The sequence below is a fragment of the Anabas testudineus genome, chromosome 21 (genome assembly GCF_900324465.2).
Source record: "Anabas testudineus chromosome 21, fAnaTes1.2, whole genome shotgun sequence".
Taxonomy (NCBI): Eukaryota; Metazoa; Chordata; class Actinopteri; order Anabantiformes; family Anabantidae; genus Anabas; species Anabas testudineus.
In genome coordinates this window covers 3,500,928-3,519,864 of record NC_046629.1, presented here as the reverse complement: position 1 = coordinate 3,519,864, position 18,937 = coordinate 3,500,928, and the positions used below count along the sequence as shown (strand labels likewise).

The window sequence follows — 18,937 nt, the reverse complement described above, 5'->3', positions numbered from 1 at the left end:
ATTTTTTTAAAAGTAACTGTAATCATCATTCTTATTACTGTAGTGATTCGTGGGATAACGTTAAAGACAACAGGTTTTAACTCCATCCAGTTTGTGTTTGGGTTTTTTCTACTTGAGAATGAGTAAGTACAGAGTAAGTGCTTTCTGGGGGTGTCAATACTTTAGAGACGATGGGGTATCACACTCCTTTAGTAACTTGCAGGACAATTAAATGACACATTTGCAGCAAATGTTGAGAAAATATAAATGAAAACTTTGCCTTAAGATAAAGTTTAATGCACACTTTTAAAATTTATGCAAGATCTTTCATTGACTAGCATTTCTTATAGTACTTAAGTGCTTACGCTTTTCAAAGTTGGCAGTGCTCAGACAATTTTAAGCTTCTCTCCTGAAAGAACCATTTACGAGCTAAAGCTTTCTAAAAGTCAGCTGTTTTTAAAGATGATGTCGTATTGGTGTAGACAAAATTTGTCTTTCTAAACAAACAACAGATTTGCTCCCGCAAAGACCCATTCGGTCTTTGCGGGAGAAGCAAACACTCAGTGGTATTCTGTCATGTCTCTACATACAATACCATGTTTTATCACAAGTAAATACTTGTGCAAGGGCAGTTCCATGTTTCTAAAATGTCTCCTCTCGCTGTTCAACAACCACATTGCAGATGAAGTGTTAAATCTTATGTCACCTTAAGTTGTTCTCAGTCAGTCAGAGCGACCAGCTCCTCTTGCAGTAGTAAGTGGTGCAGTGTGGTGTTTCCTTTGACCTTTTTGTGACCTTTTTTTCTCTGGGATTCATTTGATGTGACACAATTCATAATACAATACAGAGTACAGGATGATCTATATTACTGGAGGTTATCAGGACATTATGACGACTCAAGGGGCTGTTATAAATCATAAAAACAAACCTAATGAGTAAAGGCTAGTTCTATAGTCGTCTTTATTTACATCACAGTACATGAAATGTATACTGTTGTTGGTTTTATCACTTATATTTACATTTTGTAAATCATTGACATTAACACAGAGAAATAATTTCTCCCCACAGAAGATATGTAAAGCCACATTTTGACTTTTCATGTCCTTACACCGTTCACTCTAAGTTACCTTGGCCTCACAGGAGTCTTGCTGCAGTATCTTGAGTGTAACAATAAGTTTAATAGATTTTCTGAACCAGGGGTAAAAAAAGGCGTAAACCACAGGATTTAAACAAGAGTTAAAATAGAACAAACATATTACGAAGGCAGAAGATGAAGTGTTCAGCAGTGTGTCCTGGCCTGAAAGTGTAACACTGAAGTATGGACAGAGACAAATTAGAAATATTATGATAACGACACCGAGAGTCCTGGCTGCTTTCAGTTCAGACTTCTTAGGTGTTATACTCACTGAACCCTGAGGTGAGACGGTCACAGCCTGAGACCTCACGGCCCGAGCCTGAGACACAGCCTCCATAAAAACTCTCAAATACAGAACAACAATGACAGTGACGGGAAGGATAAAGGACAAGAACAGATCGACAACTCCAGCAACATAATCTATAACAACTACACACTCACCATAGCAGGAGTTGTATCTGCCTGGGTGTTCCAGGTTATCCTTCATTAGAAGAGTGTTACTTAGAACTGAACAAGTCCAACACAGACAAACACAGATTTGAACTCGTGTTTGAGTGACACTGGAGGGATAATGCAGAGGGTAACAAATAGCAGCATAACGGTCGATGGATATGAGAACCATGTTTCCTATTGAGGCAGAGGTAATAATGCAGTCCACAACATAATACAGAGAGCACATGAGGTCACCGAGGAACCAGCAGCCGTCTATGAGCACAATTTGAAACAACATGATGATGCCAACGAGGAAATCTGAGACAGCCAGAGACAGAAGGATGAAGTTGGTGGGAGTGTGGAGTTGCCTGGAGAGAAAGACCAGCAATAGATTTATGATTATTTATGATATAAATGATCAAACTGATAAAAGCAATAGCTGAAAAACACGACATGATTTAAAAGACAACACTGATTCTTATAAATTAATAAAACATTTCACTACTTGAAGTGGGAGATGGAGATTATAACCAGTAGATTGAGAGTCACAGTGAGCAGAGAGATAGAGGACAGCAGAGTGTAAGTGATCAGGGATACAGAGGGAGAGCGCTGGTCTATCCTGCAGGAGGAGTTAGGGAGCTGTGGAAAGCAGAGTTCAGTTTCCTCGACGGGCTCCATCATGAGAAGAGATGAGAAGCTGCTGAGCTGCTGAGCTCTGTCAGCCTTTTACCCGAAACTCTGTTTTGTCACTGCTTTATTTCCCCTTTCCCTCTACACCCCTCCTCCCTCATTCCCTCTGGTGACAACTTCCTTTGACGTGCAAGAACTGATTTCTTCACTGCTTTTCTTCTTTACATGCAGCCCTGCTCCATGATGCTGTTTAAAAAGTCCTGACTGTGCTTAAAGAAAGAGCCAGAAGGCAGCACCTGGAACTCTGAGTGTAGGGGATGGGAGCTGTCAGACAGGATGGATCGTTTCCTACCAAACTACCTCCAAATGTTCTTGTTTGATGATATAGTACCTGAAAAAGGAACTGGACAGTCCCTCACCCCCATTAGCTGGACAGAGGAGCACCATCAGCCAGAGACTGATCAACATTAAGTGCTCCACACTGAACCACAGGAGATCCTTTCTGCCTGTGACCATCAATCGTTACAAGTCAAGTTACAAGAACTGACCATTTCTCGTCATATATCTGTTGTCATTTCACCCTGGACTATAATTATTGACCCATATTTGTATCGATGTGGATCTTTTCTGGTTGTGGTTCCCTTTCGTTCTGTCCGTGGGGAGTGTAACGAGGCAAAACAATTTAATAAAGTTTTTGAATCTTGAATCTTGAACATTACAGAGCAAATGCTAAATCTTCCACCAGAAAAAAAGGCCAGGTAGAACTCTGAATAAGTCACTGTACCCAGGTAAATATCTTTAATGAAGTCAGTGAATGTGCACTTGAACCATGTTATCATTTTTTTAAATGATAAATCTCAATGTGAGAAGTACAAAGGCAAATTAATCAATTTTTTGATTGGTTTTAGTCACAAACATTATGAAAGGACACAAATTAATGCTTCTAAACCCACAGTGTGTTTTCCTTCTGTGTTTCTACTTTCTCAACCTTTTATAATATAGTATTATCTTGTATGGTTCAAATTGTGAATCCTTTTATTATGCTGTCAGTAGGTTACATCATTGAATTACAGGTTCAAGGAGGGAGGGACATACAGGATGTAAACGATGACCAAGTAGGAGGGACTTAGGGAGGGAAGGTTGTAGTAGGACAACAGGATGAAGACAAGACAAAGATAAATGGTACGATGTGAAACAACTTGGACAAAAAGCTGCCAGAGCTCGGTCTCATCTTTTCTGGTGATGGAGCCTCCAGAAGAAACTGAACTCTGCTTCCCACAGCTCCTCAACTCCTCCTGCAGGAAGCTGAAGCGTCCACATGCTGAGACTGTGCTCATTTACATCGTGCTGTCGTCCATCTCTCTGCTCACTGCAGCTCTCAACCTGCTGCTCATCATCTCTATCTCTCACTTCAAGTAGGAAGACATTTCAATGCATTTATGAAACTGGCCGAAAAGAAAATGTTCATATGTGATGATGTGTGTTATGAATTAATCTCTACTCTTATGTTGTTTTGATGCTGGTCTTTTCTCTCCAGGCAGCTCCACACTCCCACCAACCTCCTCCTCAGGTCTCTGGCCGTCTCAGATTTCTTTGTGGGAATCCTGATGTCGTTTCAGATCATTCTCACAAACGGCTGCTGGTTCCTCGGTGACATGATGTGTACAATCTATTGTATTTCAGAATTTATTATGACCTCTGCCTCAGTAGGAAATATGGTTCTGATATCTGTTGACCGTTATATAGCCATTTGTGACCCTCTGCATTACCACACCAAGATCACAGTGAGGGGAGTAACAAACTGTACTTGTCTCTGTTGGCTCTGCTCTGTTGTGTACAACAGTCTCATCAGTTCAGGACAACTTAAAACAGCCTGGTCAGTATAATCACTGCTATGGACAGTGTGTGGCTGTCATTAACTACACTGCAGGAATCATTGATGTGATTTTAACATTTATCTGTCCTGTCACCGTCATCATTGTTCTGTATTTGAGAGTGTTTGTGGTGGCTGCGTCTCATGCTCGTGCAGTGAGACCACACATCACAGCTGTCACACTACAGAGGTTAAAGATTGTGCATGTTAACAAATCTGAGATGAAAGCAGCCACAACTCTGGGTATCGTTGTAGTCGTGTTTCTGGACATGTCTTTGTCCATATTACTGTTCCTCTCTTGTAGGTCACAACACATTGTTTGGCATTACATCTGTCCCCTTAGAGACGTGGCTTTTTTATTTGAACTCCTCTCTAAACCCAGTGATCTATGCTTTTTGTTATCCCTGGTTTCTAAAATCTATTAAGCTCATTGCTACGTTCAAGATACTTCAGCATGACTCCTGTGAGGCCAACATCCTGTAAAGATTCTGTGAAGATGAAATGTCATTTACTGATGTCACCGAACAAATGTTACCATCATATTTTACATCATTTAAATGTCAGTAAACTACACCACAAATTGCTCTAATTTGTCCTTTGCAAACAGAGGTTTGTTAAAGGATGAGTGTCCACAGAAGTCTTCACAAACAGAAATACACAGGCTCCACTTTTAAACACAAACCTGTGATCAGCAACAAAACAGCTTTGGATTTGTTTTACTGTATGTGATGTCATTTAGTCAGCTCCGCATTAGAAAAGCAGATTACATCCAGCTACTGTATATTTATCTATGAAAGCAGATTAAACTTATTCAACCCCATTACAAAGACAAAGGTCTGGGTTTCCTGTGGTTTTCTACTTTTTAATTCAGACATAAAACATAAGTTACTGCATTTGAGCCATGACATATGAGATATGTAATCTAATATGGTTACTCAAGGGACACTGTGTTGGCCTCCAGTACTACTGTCACTGGATGTTTCCTTTATCTCATACATAAAATAAATTGCTATAAATAAAAGCATTGGACTGGACTACTGTGATTCACTATTAATAGGACGTCCCTATAACTCCCTAAAAAGCCTCCATTTAATCCAAAAAGCTGCAGCCAGAGTTCTGTCCAGATGTAGCACATTTCCTTTCTCTCTATTGGTTCGTCCAGAAATTTTTTAAAATTAATTCTCACATAAAGCACACAATGATCAAGCTCCATCATGTTTTAAAGACCTCATAGTTCCATATTATCCCAGCAGAAGAGTTTATTCTCAGAGTCCAGTTCTACTTGTGGTTCAGTTCCAAAAGGACAGGGATTCAGGTGTCTAGAAACAATAAAAAAAGTGTGATGCAGTGTGATGTGGATGTGTGTATTAATACTCTGAAATACATAAGTAATAATAAGACTATGTCTTCATAATGGGGGGCAGAGGGGCTAAATGTAAACCCTGTTTAGTTTCTCCATAATATAACGAGTACATGTCAAAATAATTTTAACCAGTGAATGTGAAGTTCATCTGTGTCTGAACCTTAAATTTCTAAGTGTTAATCTAATTAAGTCTTCATCTCAAACACTGTGAAGGCCGTAAATAAAGTGGTTGAACAACTTGTTGTGTGCCACTGAGGTCAATGTTGGAGTCTTCTTAACTAACCTGCAGTACGTATCCCTTGTAGTCATATTTTCTAGTATATCTCTATTGCGAGTTATTTTGTTATACTGTAAGTAATTTGGATGTTCAATGAGGGAGGAACCTAACCTGTGAATGAGGACTGGGGAGGGACTTCAGGAGGGCAGGCTGAAGTAGGGCAAGAGGGGGTGAAGAGGAGAAAACATATGAATATGATGCTGCTTGGTCACTAAGCTGCCAGAGCTCAGGAGAGTCTCTTTCTCTAATGATGGAGACTCTGGAAAATACTGAGCTCTGCTTCCCACAGCTCCTCAACTCCTCCTGCAGGAAGCTGAAGCGTCCACATGCTGAGACTGTGCTCATTTACATCGTGCTGTCGTCCATCTCTCTGCTCACTGCAGCTCTCAACCTGCTGCTCATCATCTCTATCTCTCACTTCAAGTAGGAAGACATTTCAATGTATTTTTGAAACTGGTTGATTTAAGGAATTTACTGGCTCCTGACCCTTCAAGAAAATGTTCATATGTGATGATGTGTGTTATGATTTAATCTCTACTCTTATGTTGTTTTGATGCTGGTCTTTTGTCTCCAGGCAGCTCCACACTCCCACCAACCTCCTCCTCAGGTCTCTGGCCGTCTCAGATTTCTTTGTGGGCCTCCTGATGTCGTTTCAGATTATTCTCACTAACAGCTGCTGGTTCCTCGGTGACCTTGTGTGTGCAATCTATTGTATTTCAGAATTTGTTATGACCTCTGTATCGGTGGGAACCATGGTTCTGATATCTGTTGACCGTTACATAGCCATTTGTGACCCTCTGCATTACCACACCAAGATCACAGTGAGAGGAGTAACAAACTGTACTTGTCTCTGTTGGCTCTGCTCGGTTGTGTACAACAGTCTTATTGTTCAGGACAACTTAAAACAGCCTGGTCAGTATAATCACTGCTATGGACAGTGTGTGGCTGTCATTAACTACACTGCAGGAATCATTGATGTGATTTTAACATTTATCTGTCCTGTCACCATCATCATTGTTCTGTATTTGAGAGTGTTTGTGGTGGCTGCGTCTCATGCTCGAGCCATGAGGTCTCACATTACATCCATCACACTTCAGCGGTCAAAGATAGTGCATGTTAAAAAATCTGAGATAAAAGCAGCCACAACTCTGGGCGTCGTTGTAGTTGTGTTTCTGGCCTGTCTTTGTCCATACTACCTTTCCTCACTTGTAGGTCACAACACATTGTTTGACCTAACATCTGTCCCCTTAGAGACGTGGCTGTTTTATTTGAACTCCTCTCTAAACCCAGTGATCTATGCTTTTTGTTATCCCTGGTTTCTAAAATCTATTAAGCTAATTCTTACTTTTAAGATACTTCAGCCTGACTCCTGTGAGGCCAACGTCCTGTAGAGAGACAGACTGTAGTCACTGACCTGACACCTGTTCGGCAAAGAAGAAAATATATTTACTGATGTCACTGAACAGATGTTACATCATATTTTACATCATTTAAATGTCAGTAAACTACACCACAAATTGCTCTAATTTGTCCTTTGCAAACAGAGGTTTGATAAAGGATCTGTGTCCACAGAAGTCTTCACAAACAGAAATACACAGGCTCCACTGTTAAACACAAACCTGTGATCAGCAACAAAACAGCTTTGGATTTTGTCCATGTGATATCATTTAGTCAGCTCCTCATTTGAGAAGCAGATTACATCCAACTACTGTATATTTTCATGTGGAAGCAGATTAAACTTATTCAGGCCCATTTCAAAGACACCTAGGTTTCCTGTAGTTTTCTACTTTTTAATTCAGATAGAAGACAGAAGTTACTGCATTTGGGCCATGACATCTCTGAAATATGGTTACTACTACCACTGTTAAGTACTACTGCCACTGTCAACTGGGATTTTCTTTTATCTCATACATAATATAAATTGCTATATTTAAATCCTGTCTCAAAGTGATGTTGAAAAAACTAGTCCAGCGAATATGTCATTTTTAGACTGGACTACTGTGTTTCACTATTAATAGGACGTCCTGAAATACACAACAAGACTACATCTTCATAATGGGGGGCAGAGGGACTAGATGTAAACCCTGTTGTAGTTTCTCCATTACATAATGATTACATGTAAAAATATGTGAGATGTGCACTTCATCTGTGTCTGAACCTTAAATTTCTAAATGTTTGTCTAGTTAAGTCTTCATCTCAAACACTGTGAAGGACGTAAATAAAGTGGCTGAACTTAAAACAACCTGTTGTCAGTGCTGGAGTCTTTTTTACCTAAACTGCTGTACGTTTCCCTTGTCGTCATATTTTCTAGCATTGCTCTATTTCAGTTACATTGTCAGTTATTTTTGTTATCCTGTAAGTAATTTACAGATTTAGTGAGGGAGGGAAACAGAAGCTGTGAATGAGGACTGGGGAGGGACTTCAGGAGGGCAGGCTGAAGTAGGGCAAGAAGGGATGAAGAGGAGAAAACATATGAATATGATGCTGCTTGGTCACTAAGCTGCCAGAGCTCAGGAGAGTCTCTTTCTCTAATGATGGAGACTCTGGAAAATACTGAGCTCTGCTTCCCACAGCTCCTCAACTCCTCCTGCAGGAAGCTGAAGCGTCCACATGCTGAGACTGTGCTCATTTACATCGTGCTGTCGTCCATCTCTCTGCTCACTGCAGCTCTCAACCTGCTGCTCATCATCTCTATCTCTCACTTCAAGTAGGAAGGAACTCAGTAAATTTATGAAAGTGGTAGACGTACAGAAAAACATGGTTCATTGAAAAGAAAATGTTGAAATCTGATGATGCTGTGCTGTGTGTTCGAATTATAAATACTTGCTGGATTATATATGTGTGAAATAGTATAATGAAATGTAATTGAAACCACTGTTCAAACAATAACACACACGATGCTGGTCTTTTCTCTCCAGGCAGCTCCACACTCCCACCAACCTCCTCCTCAGGTCTCTGGCCGTCTCAGATTTCTTTGTGGGCCTCCTGATGTCGTTTCAGATTATTCTCACAAACAGCTGCTGGTTCCTCGGTGACATCATGTGTGCTCTTTATTGTACTCTTAGCTTTGTTATGACCTCTGTATCGGTGGGAACCATGGTTCTGATATCTGTTGACCGTTACATAGCCATTTGTGACCCTCTGCATTACCACACCAAGATCACAGTGAGAGGAGTAACAAACTGTACTTGCATCTGTTGGCTCTGCTCGCTTGTGTACAACGGCCTCATAATGCAGGACAACCTAATACAGCCGAGTAGGTTTCATTCCTGCCATGGACAGTGTGTAACTGCTATTAACTACACTGCAGGAATCGTTGACGTGATTTTAACATTTATCTGTCCTGTCACCATCATCATTGTTCTGTATACGAGAGTGTTTGTGGTGGCTGCGTCTCATGCTCGAGCCATGAGGTCTCACATTACATCCATCACACTTCAGCAGACAAAGACTGTTCATGTTAAGAAATCTGAGATAAAAGCAGCCACAACTCTGGGTGTTGTTGTAGTCGTGTTTCTGGCCTGTCTTTGTCCATACTACCTTTCCTCTCTTGTAGGTCACAACACATTGTTTGACCTAACATCTGTCCCCTTAGAGACGTGGCTGTTTTATTTGAACTCCTCTCTAAACCCAGTGATCTATGCTTTTTGTTATCCCTGGTTTCTAAAATCTATTAAGCTCATTGCTACGTGCAAGATACTTCAGCCTGACTCCTGTGAGGCCAACATCCTGTAGAGAGACAGACTGTAGTCACTGACCTCACAACGTTTCTGTAAAGTTGGAATCACATTTACTGATGTCACTGAATTAACAAATGCTAGTTCAGGACAAATATGTTGCCACATATTTTAAAACATTTTAAAAGTGCATGTTATCTCTCCTGCTTGTTCTCTTTCTTCAGCAGAGCTCTAGGAGTTTGCTGACATGACCACGAAGCCACAGACAGTTCAACTAAGGTCAAATACAAATGTTTATTTTCCTCTTCTCATCACTACTGTGAGCAAAACAACTCAGGCTCATCTTAAAACTGAAATAAACTGTTGCAGAAAACACTTTGACACTCATCATTCATAAGTACTGTACAAACAATATAAATATGATATGTAACACTCTTTAATGTATTTGTGACCATATCAAGGGTTTATTATTGTGCAGTATTTATTCTACATCCTGTCACATTGATGTCTGTGTGGGTTTTTGATGAAGCATTTGATAAAGAAGTTAGATAAAGGTAAAGATAAAGCTGTTCCATGAAGTTATTTAACCACAAAACAGTATATTTTTTTATTTTGTTTTATTTTGAGCCACACAATTGTTTCTTGAATCTCCATAATCCCCCTCATTTGAATAATTTAAGTTTCAGATAAAAATGTATTTTGAACAATAAATTTGTTGGAACTCATGTTAATGAAATACAATACAGTCATCAACACTTGTCAGATCTGGAGTCGGTTACAACAGACAGCTTTGGTCAAACTGTAATTCAACCTCTAATCTCTCTAACAGCACAAATAATGTGCATTTTCATTCATTTACCCAGCATGCAGCAGAAAGTCAGAGAACAACAAGATGAATTCATGCACATTGCTGAGTTAACAGATTAATTTAATCACTCCGTCGAACAAAGACATTTATCTGGATAAAAAATATCAGACGATAACACTCAAGAGGCCTGAATGTCCTCTAATTTTCTACTGATGAAGTCAGGCAAAACAGAGTTTATTATTTTCAAGTCTAAAGCCTTGAACTATATACTATAGCTAAATATGACTGTAGTTACATTATACAGTGACTCTGGATGACATGATGTTGGCCTCGAGCACTACTGCAAACAACTGTAGAGCTATTGTGAACCAAAATATTTCCTTTAATAAATTACATCTCCAGAACTGTCTCTCATTGATGGTAATCCACACTCGAAAACAACAAGTAACACTTCAATTCAGTTCAATTCAGTTTTAATTGTATAGCGCCATTTCACAACAGAATTTATCTCAAGGCACTTTACAGTGTGAGGTTTAAGACCTAAGATTATATAACTGGAGACTTTTTAAGGAGTTATTGGGACAAACTATTAACAATGAATTACATTAGTCCAGTCTGGAAGTAAGAAATGCATGGACTAGTTTTTCAGCATCACTTTAGGACAGGATGCTCCTAATTTTAACAATGTTTCTCGGGTGAAAAAAGGCAGTTCTAGAGATATCTTTAATGTATGAAGTGAAGGAGATATCCTGATCAAAGATAACTCCGAGATTTCTTACAGTATTACTTGAGGCCAATACTACTAGTCATCAAAGGTGAGAACGTGATTAGACATAGTGTCTCTGAGATTTTTAGGACCAAAAAAAATAACCTCTGTCTTGTCTGGATTTAGAAGAAGGAAATTGGAGCAACTCCATAGCCAACTTAGCTGTGCATGGAAGATTCATCATTAACATGTACAAACTGATAGATAGATTTAAACCACTCTAGTGCTGTTCCTTTGATCCCAATGACATGTTCCAGTCTGTGTAATAAAATGTTGTGATCTATAGTGTCGAATGCAGCACTAAGATCTAACATGACGAGTATAGAGAGTTGTCCACTGCCCGGTGCTAATAGAAGATCATTAGTGACCTTTACCAGTGCTGTTTCTGTGCTATGATGTACTCTAAATCCTGACTGGAAATCTTCATACAAGTTATTTCTACACAGGTGATAAAATAATTACTTAGAAACTACCTTTTCAAGAATTTTAGAGATAAAGGGCAGATTAGATTTTGGTTGATAATTTACTAAGACTGCAGAGTCCAGAGTAGGCTTTTTGAGTAGAGGTTTGACTACAGCAACCTTAAAAGCCTGTGGTACGTAGCCTATTTGTAAAGATAGATTGATCTGATCTAATATGGACGTGCTGATCAAAGGTAAGACATCCTTGAGGAGTCTATTCGGGATGGGGTCTAAGAGACATGTTGATGGTTTAGAGGAATTAATTACTGAAATTAATTAAGAATGATCTGCGGGGAGGAAGCAGTCTAAGTACGAGCGTGGTCTTACAAATTAATCTAGAGTTGTTGTACAGTCCATGCAGTATGCAGGAAGGATCGGATCATTTTTTTCTCTAATAGTTATGATTTTATTTGTAAAGAAATCCATGAAATCATTGCTGCTGAGAGTTGAGGGGATACTAGGCTCAACAGAGCTATGACTCTTTGTCAGCCTGGCTTCAGTGCAGAAAAGAAACCTGGGGTTGTTCTTATTTGTCTCTATTAATGTTAATTACTTAGATGAGTTAAGTAACTTACACTTATTAACAATGCAATTACTATTATTATGAATTATTATTAGTATACTACTACTACTACTACTACTACTACTACTACTACTAATAATAATAATAATAATAAATATACAACAGACTTAATAGTTAGAACTTAACTGAATTAGGCTTAACTCACTTACAGTAACTTGGCTCATTTAAGTGTTACTGCTGTTTTTCTTTCAGTGTAGATCTTTCACAGCAGATTGTTAAATGGTCCAAGACTCATCCAAGATTAATCTTTAAGGCAAAAGTCCTGGACCCGCTGTTCTCTTTCCAAGTGATCTAACCTCTTTCAGAGAGGCTCATGTTGGGTCCTGTGAGTTTCAGGAAGGGGGGGGATTTTATATATCTCAGTGTCTCTGTGTCCGAAAGAGCTGAAAACAGCCTCTCTGCATCAATCAGACCAAGAGCAAGTGTGTCCAACCTGTCCATTCATATTCCAGGTGTCATAGTGTTACATTATTGTACATTATATTACAGATTCGATGAGGGAGGGGCGTGCAAGATGTAAACCATGACTTAGTAGGTGGGACTTTAGGAGAGCAGGGCAAGAGGGATGGAGGCAGGTGCATGAAGGAGAAGAGAGATAAATGATACAGTGCGATGGGGAGAGAGAGCTGCTCTGACATTTCTCCTCATCCTGTTTCTCTAATGATGGAAACTCTGGAAGAGACTGAGCTCTGCTTCCCACAGCTCCTCAACTCCTCCTGCAGGAAGCTGAAGCGTCCACATGCTGAGACTGTGCTCATTTACATCGTGCTGTCGTCCATCTCTCTGCTCACTGCAGCTCTCAACCTGCTGCTCATCATCTCTATCTCTCACTTCAAGTAGGAAGACATTTTAATGCATTTATGAAACTTCATATCTAATGATGTGTGTTATGATTTTAATCTCTACTCTTATATTGTTGTGATGCTGGTCTTTTCTCTCCAGGCAGCTCCACACTCCCACCAACCTCCTCCTCAGGTCTCTGGCCGTCTCAGATTTCTTTGTGGGCCTCCTGATGTCGTTTCAGATTATTCTCACTAACGGCTGCTGGTTCCTCGGTGACCTTGTGTGTGCAATCTATTGTATTTCAGAATTTGTTATGACCTCTGTATCGGTGGGAACCATGGTTCTGATATCTGTTGACCGTTACATAGCCATTTGTGACCCTCTGCATTACCACACCAAGATCACAGTGAGAGGAGTAACAAACTGTACTTGTCTCTGTTGGCTCTGCTCTGTTGTGTACAACAGTCTCATCATGAAGGACAACTTAAAACAGCCTGGTCGGTATAATCACTGCTATGGACAGTGTGTGGCTGTCATTAACTACACTGCAGGAATCATTGACGTGATTTTAACATTTATCTGTCCTGTCACCATCATCATTGTTCTGTATTTGAGAGTGTTCGTGGTGGCTGCGTCTCATGCTCGTGCCACAAGGTCTCACTTTACAGCTGTTACGCTTCAGCGGTCAAATACTGTGCATTTTAGGACATTTGAGCTGAAATCTGAGATGAAAGCAGCCAGAACTCTGGGCATCGTTGTAGTCGTGTTTCTGACATGTCTTTGTCCATATTACTGTTCCTCTCTTGTAGGTCACAACACATTGTTTGGCATTACATCTGTCCCCTTAGAGACGTGGCTGTTTTATCTGAACTCCTCTCTAAACCCAGTGATCTATGCTTTTTGTTATCCCTGGTTTCTAAAATCTGTTAAACTCATTGCTACGTGCAAGATACTTCAGCCTGACTCCTGTGAAGCCAACATCCTGTAGAGAGACAGACTGTAGTCACTGACCTGACACCTGTTCTGTAAAGAATAAAATATATTTACTGATGTCACTGAATTTACAAATGTTTCCACATTCAGTGTGTGTAATCTCTACTGTATATTCGACTGAAATTCACTTTAATAGAATTAGTTTTGGACTTTGCTTGAAAAACTGTGTGAGCTTATGTGTATAAACATTCATACACTGTCAATGTTGCTCGTACATGAAATCATTTAATTCTTTAATGGTCTTTAACAATTATTGTCACTCAGTTTTTTAACTTGCCTCAGATTTTCATCTGCAAGTCGCTGGAGGTAAATCTAATCAATGACAACACAATGTTAGTTACATCCCTGATTGGATCTCTGTTGATGTTTGACATCTGGACTTTTCTGTGTGCAACTACTTTTTGCTGGTTGTGTTAATCTTTGTAAAGCGTCTCTGAATGTTTTCAAAGTATTGCCTTTAAGTGTTGTCTCTATGCTGCCTATGTTTTATGTTAAAATATTTATGAAATATTTGTATTTTTAAGAAGAAACATTTCCTGACAAGTGACTGCTTCACTTCAATGTAAAACAGAAATGAGGCACGGATAAGATTGAATCCTGTTCCACTCAATTGCACCTTAATGGGAAAAAATAAAATAAACTGCCTGTGAACCATGTGTAGCTCACAGCGCAGCCTCACATCCCAAAGTAAGAAAGGTCACTGACTCACAACAACTGATTTTTGACTGAAAAAAACTCTGAGTTGGGTTTTAGGCTCAACTTGTGAGTAAGAATGGAGAGAAAGTAGAGCAGGACATAGAGACCTTTTTAAGGTCTCTATGTCTTTTTTAGACCTATTTTAGTCCTCTGAAGCTACCACCTACACCTCGGAGCTGTGGACGAAGAATACACAGTGTTTCACAAAAGTAAATTATAAGAATAATGAATATAACTATCTCTTGGAGTGTCAGTTTTTACAGTTTTAGAAAGGCATTGTAGGACCTGTGAAGATCGACGCCAAGATCCTGGGATCATCCAACTTGTTTTTCTTCAACACCAGTAAAAACTCAATATACAGAATTTTTTTTTCTTGCCAATGTTAATAGAGGTGAATGTGAAGATTAATCTAATAACAAACTCAAAGTTGTCATCTTTCATATTTTGAATTACAATATAAAGGTAGAACTGTGAAGTTCAAAAATAATCTTATTCAGTCCAGCGCTTTTAGTTTATTGAATATCAACAGAAAGGGTCACAGCGCGACACAGACTGATGAAAATGATGTACAGAGTGAGGGAGGAGGGATCTAACTCTCAACGTAAGAGAAAAGCTTACATGGAAAAAAAAGGTATAAGGTTTATGATGAGGGATTTGTTCAGAGAGCTGTCAGAGCTCAGCAGCTTCTCCTCTCTCTCTGATGATGGAGGAAGTTGAACTCTGCTTTCCACATCTCAACACCTCCTGCAGGAAACCAAAGCGTCCTCACTCTCACTCTGTTCTTATTTCCATTGTTCTGTCCTTCATCTCTCTACTTACTGTGACTCTCAACCTGCTGGTCATCATCTCCATCTCCCACTTCAAGTAGACACATATTTACTGAAACATGATGTTTGTAATGAAACAAAAGATTGTGAGAGAATATTTGCTCACTTATTTTTTTTAAACTCCTGCTAGAATGATGATTGAAAATGAAATGATGTATATGTTGTTGTCTTTCCTCTCCAGGCAGCTCCACACTCCCACCAACCTCCTCCTTCTCTCTCTGGCTGTCTCAGATTTCTTTGTGGGTTTCATCATCTTGTTTCAAATTACGCTCATAGACGGCTGCTGGTTTCTTGGTGACCTCATGTGTACTCTGTATTATGTTTTAGACTATATTGGTACCTCCACCTCAGTAGGAAACATGGTTCTCATCTCTCTTGACCGTTATGTGGCTATATGTTACCCTCTACATTACTCCACCAAAGTTACTCCACAACGAGCTGGAATCTGTGTTTCACTGTGTTGGATCTGTTCCCTCTTATTCCTCAGTGTGATGATAAAGGATAACCTTAAACAACCAGGCAGGTACAACTCCTGTGCTGGAGAATGTGTGATAGTCTTGAACTTAATTGAACGAATTACAGATCTTATTTTTTCCTTCATTGCTCCCATCACTGTTATTGTAGTTCTGTATATGAGAGTATTTGTTGTGGCTGTGACTCAGGCTCGATCCATGAGGTCTCACATTGCAGCTGCCTCACTTCAAGGTTCAGTTAAAGTAACAGCAAAAAAATCTGAACTGAAAGCAGCCAGGACTCTTGGACTTGTTATCGTTGTGTTTCTAATATGCATTTGCCCATATTTCTGTGTCACAATCATCGATCAGCAAAATTTGCTCAATACTTCATCCGTGGCATTTGTAATATGTTTGGCCTATTTTAACTCCTGCATCAATCCTATGATCTACGTCTTTTTCTACCCCTGGTTTAGAAAATCAATTCGACTTATTGTTACTCTTCAAATACTGAATACTGGTTCCTGTGAAACAAATATGCTGTAGAGAGAAATTGGGGCTTTATTAGTTATTAGACTGGTTATTGCTGAGGTAATCACTTCATGGAAGTCAAGGAAATTCTATAGTACTTAGGTCAGGATAAAGTAAAAAAGGAGTGTGACAAACAATACAATTATTCTCTCATTCTAGTGATGTGATACTGACATATGCAAATATATGAAACATAAAAAAAAGTGTGAACAAGTGTGAATTGCTTGTATTTTCCTTCATTGTGTAGGAAAAAATGACAAGATAATCACAGAGCTTGGAGTTTGTCAATTATATTATACGCAGTATGTCCAAAAAACTGTCACCACCTTGATTCAACTAAGCAAATAGTTTAGAGCCTTCACTGCCTAACTACTGCATGGACGATGACGTTTCAGCGAATAACAAGTTATTTACCTCTATCTGATGCAGTGAGTAGCTTCTCATTTCTTAAACAACATGTGGTCATGAAAAAGATGTTCATCTGTTTCAGAAGGGTCAGATTATTGGGGTGAATCAAAGAAAACATCTAAAAGATTGATGAAACTACTAAAATTGGGTTAAGAACTGTCCAATGGAAGAAGGTCATGGGGTCTGATGAGTCCTGGTTTACCCTGTTCCAGAGTGAAGTGATTGGCACCAACTCTTTGATGGTCTACAGTCAAGAACTATTTGTGTCAAAGGCTGGGGTGGAATTATTGTGGCCAACAAGACAACAGTGAGAACAACACACCACTTCCTGCACTCACCCTTTTCCACAGCAACTAGTTTCAGGTAATCAGCTCCAATTAGTTTCACCTGTGCAGCTTCTTGACTCCCTCTCCAGATCGTCAACTCTACAGCCCTGCAAACCTTGTTTTTGGATTCCAGCCCTGTTTTCAACCAATTTTGAGCCTAGACCTTGCACTGCTGCTGAATTGTTTGCCTGCTGCCAGACTTGGGTCTTTGAACTTCACCCTCTGTTTGGACCTCTTGGATTTTCTTGGATAAACTGTACTCTGGATCATGGACCTGGACACTGTGAGTGATGTTTGACAGAGAGGGGCCTCTCAATCTTGGTTGGTCCATCAAGACATATCTTAAGATATGTTTTAAAGCAATAGGACCCTACATAGGGAAATGTGTTAAGCACATGTAGATGAGGATCAATCCCACTGTTTATATAGTATGGGTCAAGTAAACCACACTTTGGTGAACTGTTCATGCATATGTTAGAATATTGTACAAGCAATACAAAAACTGCATTGGATTACATCAGCTTTGTTTTTGTTCTTTTGTTATACACAACCATAAAATAATCAGACATCAACATAAAGACTGATGACAATTTACAGAGAAAGGGAGGAGGAACGTTAGAGGAGGGACAAAAGAGCTACTGAAGTTATAAGACAGAGAGATTTGTTCAGAGAGCTGTCAGAGCTCAGCAGCTTCTCCTCTCTCTGATGATGGAGGACGTTGAACTCTGCTTTCCACATCTCAACACCTCCTGCAGGAAACCAAAGCGTCCTCACTCTCACACTCTTCTTATTTACATTGTTCTGTCCTTCATCTCTCTACTTACTGTGACTCTCAACCTGCTGGTCATCATCTCCATCTCCCACTTCAAGTAGACACATATAGAATCAGATTATAAAACTAACAGCTTTTGAATTTCACATGATTTTGAGCCCATACTCTTTTCTCTGCAGGCAGCTCCAAACTCCCACCAACCTCCTCCTCCTCTCTCTGGCTGTGTCAGACTTTTTCGTGGGCTTCCTCGTGTTGTTTGAAATTATACTCATAGATGGTTGTTGGTTACTTGGTGACCTCATGTGTGTTGTGTACTATGTTTTAGGATATATTGTCACGTATTCCTCAGTAGGAACCATGGTTTTCATATCTATTGACCGTTTTGTGGCTATTTGTCATCCTCTACATTACTCCACCAAAATCACTCCACAAAGAGTCAGAGTCTGTGTTTCACTGTGTTGGATCTGTTCTCTCTTCTTTGTCAGTGTATTGATGAAAAATAGTTTGAAGCAACCAGGCAGGTATCAGTCCTGTTCTGAAGAGTGTGTGATAGTCTTTAACCTAATTGAAAGAATTACAGATGTCATTTTGACTTTCATTGTTCCCATCACTGTCATCATAGTTCTGTATATGAGAGTATTTGTGGTGGCTTTGTCTCAGGCTCGTGCCGTGAGGTCTCACATTGTGCTTGTCTCACTCCATCATTCAACAAGTGCAAATGTTAAGAAATCTGAGATAAAAGCAGCCAGGACTCTTGGCGTTGTAGTAGCTGTGTTTCTATTGTGTATGTGCCCGTATTTCTGTGTCACAATTCCAGGTCAAGACACTGTGCTGAATGCTTCATCTGCTGCCTTTGTAATATGTCTCTACTATTTTAACTCCTGTTTAAACCCAATCGTTTATGCATTTCTCTACCCCTGGTTTAGAAAATCTTGTAGGCTTCTTGTTACGCTTAAAATTCTGAGGCCTGGTTCCTGTGAAACAAATATGCTATAGACACAGGTGTGACTGACATGAGGCCTTTGCTTTAGTAAAGGAAATGTTCTTAAGCATCTTGTTGCTGAGTCACCTATTTAAAGAAATGTAAATCCAAACATTTTTCAAATCACTGCTACTAGTAGTGGTGCTATGGAGCTTTGCTGTGAATAGACTATTGCACAAACAA

The 18,937-nt window shown here is 39.6% G+C and overlaps 5 protein-coding genes and 1 pseudogene across 5 annotated transcripts; 5 read left to right on the top strand and 1 right to left on the bottom strand.

Moving 5' to 3' along the window:
* Nucleotides 1-1,097: 1,097 nt before the first annotated feature.
* LOC113173356 (trace amine-associated receptor 13c-like) lies at nt 1,098-2,224 on the bottom strand. Its single transcript, XM_026376771.1, has 2 exons — nt 2,052-2,224; nt 1,098-1,914 (listed from the first exon to the last, which is right to left on the bottom strand). The coding sequence occupies exons 1-2, from the start codon at nt 2,222-2,224 to the stop codon at nt 1,098-1,100; spliced, it is 990 nt and encodes a 329-aa protein (XP_026232556.1).
* Nucleotides 2,225-3,418: 1,194 nt separating this feature from the next.
* LOC113172661 lies at nt 3,419-4,532 on the top strand (annotated as a pseudogene).
* A 1,404-nt stretch (nt 4,533-5,936) lies between these two features.
* On the top strand, nt 5,937-7,080 carry LOC113172659 (trace amine-associated receptor 13c-like). The gene is made up of 2 exons (XM_026375650.1): nt 5,937-6,112; nt 6,264-7,080. Exons 1-2 carry the CDS (start codon nt 5,937-5,939, stop codon nt 7,078-7,080), a joined length of 993 nt encoding a protein of 330 aa, XP_026231435.1.
* A 1,140-nt stretch (nt 7,081-8,220) lies between these two features.
* LOC113172660 (trace amine-associated receptor 13c-like) lies at nt 8,221-9,424 on the top strand. The gene is made up of 2 exons (XM_026375651.1): nt 8,221-8,396; nt 8,608-9,424. The coding sequence occupies exons 1-2, from the start codon at nt 8,221-8,223 to the stop codon at nt 9,422-9,424; spliced, it is 993 nt and encodes a 330-aa protein (XP_026231436.1).
* A 3,223-nt stretch (nt 9,425-12,647) lies between these two features.
* Nucleotides 12,648-13,755, top strand: LOC113172657 (trace amine-associated receptor 13c-like). The gene is made up of 2 exons (XM_026375648.1): nt 12,648-12,820; nt 12,927-13,755. The coding sequence occupies exons 1-2, from the start codon at nt 12,648-12,650 to the stop codon at nt 13,753-13,755; spliced, it is 1,002 nt and encodes a 333-aa protein (XP_026231433.1).
* Nucleotides 13,756-15,168: 1,413 nt separating this feature from the next.
* On the top strand, nt 15,169-16,281 carry LOC113172666 (trace amine-associated receptor 8a-like; the record flags this gene model as incomplete). The annotated part of the gene is made up of 2 exons (XM_026375657.1): nt 15,169-15,320; nt 15,465-16,281. Coding segments are annotated over 2 exons (969 nt in total), but the record flags the coding sequence as incomplete, so codon positions are not given.
* Between the last annotated feature and the right edge of the window lie 2,656 nt (nt 16,282-18,937).

Excerpts from the sequence above, each read along its gene's own strand:
- LOC113173356 (XM_026376771.1), bottom strand. The coding sequence starts at position 2,224 with ATGGAGCCCGTCGAGGAAACTGAACTCTGCTTTCCACAGCTCCCTAAC. Across the intron at positions 1,915-2,051 it reads ATCTCCATCTCCCACTTCAA|GCAACTCCACACTCCCACCA; the intron begins GTAGTGAAATGT and ends CTTTCTCTCCAG.
- LOC113172659 (XM_026375650.1), top strand. The coding sequence starts at position 5,937 with ATGATGGAGACTCTGGAAAATACTGAGCTCTGCTTCCCACAGCTCCTC. Across the intron at positions 6,113-6,263 it reads ATCTCTATCTCTCACTTCAA|GCAGCTCCACACTCCCACCA; the intron begins GTAGGAAGACAT and ends TTTTGTCTCCAG.
- LOC113172660 (XM_026375651.1), top strand. The coding sequence starts at position 8,221 with ATGATGGAGACTCTGGAAAATACTGAGCTCTGCTTCCCACAGCTCCTC. Across the intron at positions 8,397-8,607 it reads ATCTCTATCTCTCACTTCAA|GCAGCTCCACACTCCCACCA; the intron begins GTAGGAAGGAAC and ends TTTTCTCTCCAG.
- LOC113172657 (XM_026375648.1), top strand. The coding sequence starts at position 12,648 with ATGGAAACTCTGGAAGAGACTGAGCTCTGCTTCCCACAGCTCCTCAAC. Across the intron at positions 12,821-12,926 it reads ATCTCTATCTCTCACTTCAA|GCAGCTCCACACTCCCACCA; the intron begins GTAGGAAGACAT and ends TTTTCTCTCCAG.